This window comes from Aphelocoma coerulescens (assembly GCF_041296385.1).
Source record: "Aphelocoma coerulescens isolate FSJ_1873_10779 chromosome Z unlocalized genomic scaffold, UR_Acoe_1.0 ChrZ, whole genome shotgun sequence".
Classification (NCBI taxonomy): Eukaryota; Metazoa; Chordata; class Aves; order Passeriformes; family Corvidae; genus Aphelocoma; species Aphelocoma coerulescens.
In genome coordinates, this window is record NW_027184085.1 from 47,876,470 (window position 1) to 47,887,037 (window position 10,568).

General features: G+C 42.2%; 1 protein-coding gene across 3 annotated transcripts in view; it reads left to right on the forward strand.

The window, feature by feature from the left end:
- Positions 1-4,767, forward strand: part of TDRD7 (tudor domain containing 7) — a 55,303-nt gene extending 50,536 nt beyond the window's left edge. For all 3 annotated transcript variants that reach the window (XM_069000979.1, XM_069000980.1, XM_069000981.1), the window contains exons 15-17: positions 1,162-1,652; positions 1,984-2,144; positions 4,308-4,767. In XM_069000979.1, the coding sequence (XP_068857080.1) occupies positions 1,162-1,652; positions 1,984-2,144; positions 4,308-4,528 (873 nt within the window). In that variant the 3' untranslated portion in view covers positions 4,529-4,767. The remainder of the gene's footprint in view (positions 1-1,161; positions 1,653-1,983; positions 2,145-4,307) is intronic.
- Positions 4,768-10,568: the final 5,801 nt, after the last annotated feature.

Consider the following 10,568-nt stretch of genomic DNA (forward strand, 5'->3'; position numbering starts at 1 on the left):
CTGTCCAAGTCCAAATATGCAGCTAGAGTTATTTTGCCATTGATAAGAAAGAAACACCGTTGTTCATTTTCCAGCACATAAAAATATGCAACTTTTGAGTTAATCTTGAATTGCTTTTATGCCTCTTGTGAGCAAAGCTGCTTCTCCTTCTAGTCTTTGAAAGCAGTTTTATTTTTTGTTTGCTTTTTCTAATCGAGTTTGTTTTAGTATATGCTTTGTATACTTAAAATTTCTCTTATCTTTGAGATAAAATTATTTCCATTTGCAATGTATCCTAGCCAGTTTAACTAACTGAAAATACTCTCCTAAAGGAAATCTGTTACTAACTACATACTAAACAAAGATAATTTCCTCTTAACATTTCGATTCCAGATACTGTCAGCAGACACTTTGAGAAAGTGTTTTGTAGCTTTTCTTAACCTTTTTGCTTGCTGTAGTCCAGACCTGAAGTCTGAGACTTACACCTGTAGTACCTGGTTTTTCTAGACACCCTCTTCCAAGACAGTTTGAGTTGGGTGCTAATTTTTGCTGTATTAAAAAACAGACAGCAGATGTATGTATGCTTTAATTGCAGAAAGTTTTTATTCCTCGCTAGGAACATCAACAGAAGAATCACTAACGGAATGTTGCATACTTTGTCAAATTAAAATTTAAGCGCTTTACTATTACTAATGTTAGCATATCTGATGTTAAATAGGAAATATTTTTATGTCAATGCTTGAAAATTACACATGATAGAAACCTGGAAACATTTTTCATCTTTTTTTTTCATCTAATTTAGTAGGCCTCATTTTCCATAGTGACAGGAAGATACTTTAAAGGATTAGGTGTTATTATTTAATAGTTGTTTAGGTGTTTGTGGACTACTGTTCTTCTGAAAACTAGAAATTGTACGCACAGTACTGAGATTGAACATGTTGGATGGAACAATTCAAGTTTTGTATTTGCTTTAAACTAGTAGAATAGCTGCAGGTGCTTTTTATCTTTTTATCTGCTGTGAACGGCTTATTACCCACAACTTCATTAATGTCTTTGGGAGAACATTGAAAATGTTTCTGTGCATAAATGCAGTGAACTGTTGCTGCTTTAGTCTTCTGTACAACATCAGATGTGCCTTTAATAGTTACTAACTGGATGTTAAACTGGTTTTTGTGTTCCAAGGTGATTAAACAGGATGCTTCAAAGGGAATTGCTCACATTTACTTGTTTGCTCCAGAGAATTTCCCAGACATGGATCGTAGCATCAACAAACAGATCAAAAATGCAGACTTGTGGAAACATCAGAAAGATGTTTTCTTGAGTGTGACACCCAGTGGGACTAGCTCCACAAAAGCTATAAGTGATGCTGTTTCAACTCTACAGTTATCTAGTGGGAAGCTGGAGAAGAGTTTCCCTGATTCAGCCAGAGAGCCCGGCAGTGCAGTGTCCACCACTGATCTGCCTCCTCCTCTACCCTTGCCAAAGCCTGGTGACCTCATGGATATCTATGTCTCGGTGGCCTGCCATCCTGGTCACTTCATCGTCCAGCCTTGGAACGAGCTAAACAATCTGTACACCCTAATGGAAGAAATGATCTTGTACTACAGCAGGGCAGAAGAGAAGCCTGTGGACATTGAAAAAAACAAGCTGTATGCAGCTAAAATTGGAGATGAGTAAGTAGATGCTTAAATTACTTAAAACAAAATCTTTGAAAGCAAGCTTAACTCTGCTAAGCTAGGAAAGCCTAGCTTTGCTTAGTCCGCATTGTTAACAACATAGCAGATGTCCAATGATATCTCAGAGATTAAGGGAGTAAATGAGGTTGCAGTCTCTTCATGCTTCCAGATTGTAGCTGGGATAGTTTACTTTTATTCAGCAAAATCCAGATCTGGGAAGCCTGAGACATGTTGGTTAAGATCTTTTGGTTGTGCATTATTTTTCTGGTGTGTTGACAGTGTAAGAATACGAATTCAAATTATCTGTTCTTGTTCTCCCCCCTTTTAGGTGGTACAGGGTCATAATAAAAGGAATTCTTAGAAATGGGTTTTTGTCAGTGTATGAGCTGGACTATGGCAAACATGAGTTTGTTAGCATACAGAAAGTACAGCCACTCCTGGATACATTTAGAAGACTGCCTTTCCAAGCTATCACAGCTCAGCTTGCAGGTAGGTATCAAGCATTTGCAATTGTTTTTGTTAAAGTCTTACATCAGTGGGCATACAAGATGAACAGAAATGTGAACTGAACAAAGTCAAATGTTATGTAATTGGGTATTTTCTACATGTTTATGTCATCAAAGTAGCCCTGCTTTTATTCTTGGCATAGGTGGTGATGATTCTGTTTAATTATTTGTTTAATTTTTTTGTTTAATTTAATGCAGCACTTTAAGTTACAATCTTTGAGAATGAAGACTGCTTAAACTTTCCCAGCAGCTACTTTTCATTGTCATAAAATTTATCATTTAGTATGTGTTTTATCTACTGTGCAAAAGACACAGGGAAATAAAAACTAAATGGTTTTTGGATCCTTTAACATAACCAATTACCAAGTGTGAAAGTTACGATGTATCTGTTGATAAGAACCTAATGTTCTGATTATCATAGTTTACATAAAGTTAGGAACCTAGATGCTGAATTTCTACAGAATTTTTTCATATCTATCTTGACCCTACTGTAATTTACAGTGCATATTTGGTATCCAGAGTTGCCTGAAATATGTTGGTTTTCTCAAACAAACAAAAAACTCCACAAGGGAATGGGGCTTTCAATAAGCTTATGTAAGATAATTTCCTTGAGAACATGGGGCATAGAGAGTGTGCATACATCTGAGAGAATTAAAAAAATAAAACTTGAACTCTCCTTGCTATCTTTTCTTTCCTTTCAGAATTTTTCCTTCATTTCTGCGTTGCATTCAGATGTACGTGTCTCAGCTGCTGCTTTCTGATGCTGTTTGGTCAGCACTGGTCTAGATTTCAGTCACAGAATATGCTTGTTGGAAGTGACAGGCTACAGAGTTAGTGCTCTGTGCCTTCTGTGGATCTGCTTTCCTGCATAGCCTCAGTGTGACCTTGGGGATTGCTTTAAACTGGTGATGGGTGATGGATGGATGTGCTGCCGACAGGCTGGGGTCCTCTGAGTGCAGTGCTGTAATGTGGCTGATTTCTAGCTGTGGTTGTCTTCTGGAGCAGTACAGGATCACTCTCAGCAAGCCTGCAAGTCATGCACTTTTCCTGCTTCACTGAGTCTCCCAAGTAGCTAGTTAAGTTGCCTCTGAGACGCTTGTATTGTCAAAGCAGGCCAGCTGAGCCTGGAAGATCAGTAACTATTGTCCTGCTATTCTTCCACTTTTTTCTCTCTGTTTTCATGTCTCATGCCTCTTAGTCTCTGATCTGTTTCCTTGTAAAATCCCATTTGCTTCCACAATAGCCTTTCCTAGCATTAATTACCCTTTCTTAAGTGTTGACTAACTGTTGGTTTTTAATTCCTTCTGTAATCTGCAGGCAGCTGTGTTCCTGTGTTGCCCTATCTGTGGCAAGCTGCTGCTAATAGTAGAAGCAAAGTACTGTCATTTTGCTGTTCGGCTTCTTCTATCCATAAAGTGGCTTTTGGGTACTCCTGCATGATATTCAAACCCCTGTGTCTAGATGCTGTACACCAGCATGGTCTGGGGAATTGAATCCCAAGTCTGGAGGAGCCACTTATTTCTAGGTGGATTACAGCCATATTCAAAAACCCATTTGGGTTCCAGCAGACTTGACTTTGTGGGATGCTGCTCTGAAAAAAGTAAGAGCAGTTGTGAGGCATTTAGGCATAATTTCTTTTTGTTTCTGCCCTCTGTATGTCTAGTTTGGGGCTTGAAGGTTTGGCAGGTGTTCCAGTAACTGATGCTGCTTTGAGATGAAGAAAACTCAATCTTAAAGCAAGGCCCCCAGGACAAGTAATTTCAGCATCCTCAGGCTTGTTTGTTTTGAAGTTTGTTTTGAAAGGATCTTTAGTTTCTTTTTTTGTAGTACTTCCTGATAACACTGGTCATGCAAGGCAGCTAATATTCTCTGAATGGCTCAGTGAGTCAGTGCTATTGCCTTTCACTTCTGCAAACATATCCATATCTTTAGACTTCAAGAAAAAATAAATGTCCTAGTCTGTGTAATAATTAAGCTTGTTTGTGTGGGAGATGAGTGAGCTTGTGTTTCTCTTCTACATTTAAGTTGCATTCATTAGCACTTTAAAATCTGTTTTCTCAAGTATTTAAACTCACACCACTTCTTTATAAACTTAGATTGGTCTAGTCTATAAATGACCTTCTGTTTTGCTTTACATTTGTCCTAGGAGTGAAAAGCCAGCCGTGGTCAGAAGAGGCATCAATAGTGTTTCGGAATCTTGTAGAGAAGAAACCTTTTGTGGCACAGATACAGGCAGTTAATGACAGCACTAACTCTTGGGATCGAAAAATAGTGACTTTTCTCGTGGACACATCTCTTCCACATATTGATACATGGATTCATGATTTTGTGTCTCAAAGTCTTGTGGAATTTTCAAAGGGTGATTAATCATCACTTCTGAAATGTAGCAGCTTAGCAATAAAATAAGTAACAGGCTTTGAAGAGAAATATAACTACTACATGGCCTTGAAGATATAATGGGGATAAAATTGAAAAATTTGTGTTTGTTTAACAAGTTTGAGTACTGTTGACTTTCTGAAAATTTTCACGTTGTTTACGATTGTAATGCTAGAATATTTGAGTTAAATTATTTTAAAAGTTATTTATCAATAAAACTGTTCAATTTCGTTCTTGTGATCATTACCTAATTTTGGAGGGCTTTTTATCTCATCACTATTACTCAGAGCCATTACAGGGTACTCCTTCCTTTAACAAGTGTTTTTTATTGCTGACTTTTTTTGTCAGAGATGTGCATAGTTGTCAAGTTCTTCCCTCTTCCTTAACTTGGTAAGCTTTGAATAGTGCCTTGCTTGGAATACTGCATTTGCAGGGCTGATCATTCACAGAAGGGTCTGCACTTTGTGTGCTTACTGCTCTGTTTGCTGTTCTTTAGCAGGGATACCACTTCCCTGAATTCTCCACTCCCCTCCTCACCCCACCCCCCTGACCAGCTGCTGAATTCAAAGCATTCCTTTCCCTCTTTTTCATAGCTTGTTTTCATGTATGCTTCTGAGAAACTTCAGAGGACTTCTGCTCCCTGGAGACAGGAGAAAGCAGTGTGCTATAAGCATGCGGATGGGTGCTTATAGTTCTCTGAATGCAGTATTTTTGGCCTACTTTAGAACCTACTTTATTTTTGGCATTAGAAATATTTAGAGGAGGTGTAGACATGATTATATTTCATAGTCTGCTCTCTCAATTTGAATTTGCTTGCCATAGTCCCTCTAGACTGTTAAACATAATATTAAAGCTTTACATGACGAATGCCAGCAACGGGATTTTCTTCTGCTGTGCAAGGCTGTGTAGTATTTCTAGTAATACACAAGCCAAGCTAAGAAATTCTACTATAATGCTGTTGGCAGGAGTACAGGAGACTGGACAGAAAGGAAAACAAGACTGAAAGGTGCTGTTCATGTGTAACTGTAGGGTGGGAAGAGAGAAAGTGCATACAAATATTCTGACCAAACGAGCTGTTTCAGCCTCTAGGACTTAGATTTGCACTCAGTCTAATTTTGGTGGTGTTCTGGAGAAGGTCTGAGCTAAGCAGCAAGGAGTCCTCTTGGAAGTGTGGTGCGTTTCACTGGGTATAGCAGAGCCCTCATGATTAGAGTGGGCAGTGATAAACTAGCAAACTGCTATATTGTAATGCAAATTGCTACTTAACACGGTCCTCTCCATATTTAGGAGTGCTGAGGCCGAGACTCTTAAGTGTACTTTAGAGAGAGGTAGTATTAACAATAAAGATAGTAATAGTTTTCCATATTAATCAACTTCTTCAGCTGCCATGGCAGAGAAGGTGAAGAATGCAAGTGAAGGAATCCATGTGGTGATGAACTACTGTAAGATACACTTCCTTGCAAAGTTTCCCTGTGTAGGATGGGTTCTGAGCCTGAAACTGTGAATGATGTAGGACAGTAGAATGAGACAAGCACTACCCTGAGCTCATGAAGAGAGTTTTCCTGTGTGTCTAAGACCATATCTCACTTTCACAATCATGCAGGCTGATGGCTACAAGCCATTTTCATGGCAATAGAGAGTTTTGCTGGGACTATTCTGAAGTTTGGTTTCATGAGAAATACCTGTGCTGTATTTGCATCCTTTAAAGCTTAGGGATCTGCTCTTTTCCAGAAGTTTACTTGCACCCGTGTACTGATGAGGCAGCATTTGAGACTCTTTACTTGTAGTATTAGAGGAAAGAGCCTAGCAGATGTTCAAGAGACTCAAGATGTTTTTCAACCTTTTCTGCCCCTTCTGAAATAATGCCTCACCCTCTCCTTGGTTGTTGGTGGCTAAAAAACCCAGGTCAGAAGCAAGGACACATTCCTACAGTCCCACGCATTTGCACAGTACCGGAGTTCAGAGAGTGTCGCAATGACCGCCACTGAGCACTGCCCAGGCCAGCCCCTGCAGTGTGCGACAGGAGTGGGGAGCAGCCAGAGGCTCTTGGCTTTAAAGCTGCTCCTCAGGAGTTCAGCTCTGCCCAGGGGAGCTGAAGCTCCAGGCACAGTGGCTGTCAGCAGTCCGGACAAGGGAGAGGATAAAAAGTAGCAAGGAGGTTTGCCACACGGGATAACCCAACTTCATTGGAGGCAACTCACAGGAGACAAGCCTCGAGCAGCTCCAGGGAACTTCTTATAAAGGGAGGTGTTACAATGGGGATGGCTTAACTGGAGAGCAATAGAAATCTCTGAGGGAGGGATATGGACGAGAATAGACATTTCCTTGGGCCAATAGCCCCAAGGGGAGGAGGGAAAGGGATCACATGCCCCAATGGGGCATCGAGGTTTAGGGGATTTCCAAAGGGGGCGGTATCTAGAGGGGTAGGGTCTCGGGGGATTGATGGGGACCATATTAGGATAAATTGGGAGGTTTCAGATGATGGACACTGAACCTTCGAGAACAACAGGAGGGTTTGGGTGATTGATAGGGAAAGAGCTAGAACAAAGGGAGGAGAACAACCATGTAGGGAGCACCGGGGGAGCGGCTTGGGTCTGGGGTAAACCAAGTGGGAATAGGAGCGGGGAAGGTAGGGATGAACCACTGGGATACAGAAAACTTATATAAAAATGCAATAAAGGTATCGCATCACCACAATAGAGGCTGCTTTGTATGTTGGTAAAACAGAGTGCTAACTAATCAGCAAACCCACAGGCACCACTGTCCATGTGGTGAATTGTTTTGTGCACGCATGAAGCATACACCCAACCCAAAGTTACTGACACGATGCTGCATTCTGTTCATACCCTGTATTCAGGGGGGCTGCACTGATATGTCCCTCCATCTTCATTCCCAGGATACAGTACCACCCCTGCTTTCAGTAGCTCCACTACTAGTCCATTACAGTACAGGTCTGCTGTCTCCTTGTGCAGAACTATGATTTTATGCCTGCTTTTAGTGTTACTCTCCTACTCCACATAAGATCCTGTCATACATTTATTTGCTGATTGACCTGCTAGTGCTCTTTGAGACATCTCATGCTCTGCTTCACAAAATGTGCAGAGCATGTGGGGCATACAGAGTATTGAACACTTTTAAGTTTCCAAGCCATGAAATAACATAATGAACAGTTAGTCTGCTGTCCCTAGGAGGTACTAGACACGCCTGCTCTGTGGAAGCTGTTAATGCACACAGAATACTGTGTGGTTCTTAACTTTACTTTTTCAGTGGTCGGTGTTGCAGGGTGGTTGTGAACGGTTTCTCTGCTTTCACGAATGCATGGCACTTCACCAGGGCTGCTTCCACAGCCCATGTCTGAATCAGGCAGGTGGTGGAGTTATGTTCCATTCTGACAGCTATTAGAAAGGCCTCCACTAGAACACTGCATGCTGTTCTGGGCACTGCCCTCCAGGAAAGACATGGATTAATCACAGAGAATCTAGATGAAAGCAACAACAATGTCTAGAAAGTCTGGTTTAAATAGTAGGATTTGCAGTTGGTCTGGATGGAAGAAGGATAAGGAGGGGGACACTTTCAGAAGTTTTCACTGACAACTGTTTTTATATGTAGATAAAATAAGGCATGTAAAAGCTTTAGTTGCAGGGAGAAAGGGGCACAGCCAGGGAATTCACTGGAACTCCAGTTTCACTTTAAATGCCAAAACCATGCAGGATGTATCTGCAGAAGCCCAGCTGATCATCCCTTGGAATGTGGATATGGAATGTGTAGTTCTTAGGACCGCACCCAGGATAACTTTACAGCCAGAAAAAGGGAATGCAGCTTTGTTAGACATGTCTTGTGGATCATTGTGAATTTTATAAAATGGAAAATGATCATTGATAACTAGAGAAAAGAGATGACACTGTAATCACTAAAACGAACAAACAAAGCAGGTCTCTTATTTTCCCAAGGCTGTGAACAATGAGCGCTTTCAAACCGCCTCTGTTCTGTTTATTCCATCTCAGCTGTTTTTTGTTAAGTTGACAAAGTTCAAGTTTACCTGTTTTCATCTCCCAGTGTGTTCACTCCAGGTCATTTTGAGGAACTCTTGTTTCATCAGAGAAACATGAGAATCCTCTTTGCTATCTCAAAATGAATTCCTATCTCTAGGTTTTCCAATCCCGGACTCCTCTTCCCCCATTTGGGATGACTTTTGTTGCAAAGATCTTTTGTCTCACCATACTCCTCCTTTGTCCTCACAGCTGTGCATCAGGCAAACCTTTGAGAGCCTGGATTCTCATGTGCTGACTGTGTTAGACAAGAAAAGTGAAGAAAAATCATGCAATGAAAAAAACATCACTTTAAACCTTCATAAAGCCTGAAAGCTTTCTTTTGTGTTTTTTTGTTCTTTGCTGATGTTTTCAGATTGGACTGGAATTCTTAAACAGGAGAATTGCCCTGCTCTGTGAACTTAGAGCTTGGCTAGGACAAGAGGAGCTTGTGACCTGAGTGGACATTCTTCATGCATGCCTAGCCACTTCCTTGAGGGCCATGGTGTAATCTGGGTTAGTGAAACTTGGTGTCTCGTGAAATGTACTACACTGTACATTACATGCAGCATGTCATGGCAAACCACTGAGAACTACCACTGATGCACTGAAAACAAGTGTGCTGAGAAGGCATCTTGCCTGATGGAGACAGGCTGAGTGCATTCTAAGGGGACCAAGACACCTTGGATGAGGTTCTGGTGCCCACAAAGCTACATCTGACAACAGCCAGATGGTATTAAAAAAAGTGGATCATTTGTATCTCCGAGTGCAAAACCAATGTGGGCTTGTAAGGAAGCTCGGTGGTGCCAGTGGATTGCTTCCTGAGCTGCTCCCAGCTTGCACACCCTGGAGAAAGGTATTTGGTAAACAGGTGGCATAGAAATTGGCATCCAGGTTTGTCTGATCTTGTACCTGTCAGGCTTCTTCAGCCTGAAGCAACTGAGGCATCTGGGTGAATTGGGTGGTTCTAAGTGCCTTTTTCTCTCCTGCCAGCAGCTGGGATGATGCCAGTGACTTGGGCCATAATCCTGCTCACCTCAATGAGACATGCACTGAATCCAGTGTGTGGCACGGCCCCCATTTGTATCCTTCATTTGCCCTAGCCATGAGCAGTATTTCAGATCTAACTGCAGATCTTCCTCCAAATGCCACGGGATGTAGAATTTCAGTACCAGCCAAAAAGAGGCCAAGTACCATCTCATGGCAGCTGGGGGCATTTTCAGATGAAGGTCATCTGACCACCAGGTCAGGGAAGTATGGGACTGGAGAAGCATTCAGATGCACTGGCCACCTCTGGTAAACCTGGGGCCCTTTCCACACTTGGCTTGTGACTGCTGGTGGAGACCAGATGACAGAGGTAAGGAGGAGCTCGGGGCTGACACTTCGTGAGAGATTTGGTAAAAAATTATTAAAGGACAAATCCATGGGGCTTTAAAGTGACTCAAAGGTGAGGTAGGGGAAAGATTTGGCAGCAGTGTTAAAACTTGATACCACAACACTGGAAGGCAGCTCTCCTGGGCTGATTGCAGACTTGGAGCAGCTCTAGCGGCTGTCACTGGATGTATAGGGCAAATTGACATGGCGTGAAGTAAGACACGGGATTAGTAGGTGCATTGATATAAATGGCATTTGTGGGGAATTAGCTGTTATAAAGTGCCCAGGACTGCAGCCACAGGTCCCCAGCAGTGCTGGTAGTGGAGGCCATCCAGCTAGAGGCCTGGGTGGCCATGACTTGGTCTGGCTGAGCCTTGAGGCCCTGCTGCTCCCCCTGTCCCAGTGCTGCACCACTCCTCCCGGGAATGAGATTTTCCAGCCGCAGTCTCAGGGTACTTTACAGTGTCCTAGATCCCCAAGAAGATGCGTGCACATCTTGTGGGGTTTCCCAAAAAGGCAGTTTGCCCAGGCGTCTGGCTCGGCACTCTGAAGGACGCTGCCACGGGACAAAAGGCAGGCTCCAGCGTGTCTGAATCGTTAAAAAGCAGGAAAGATCCTCTGGAAGCAAA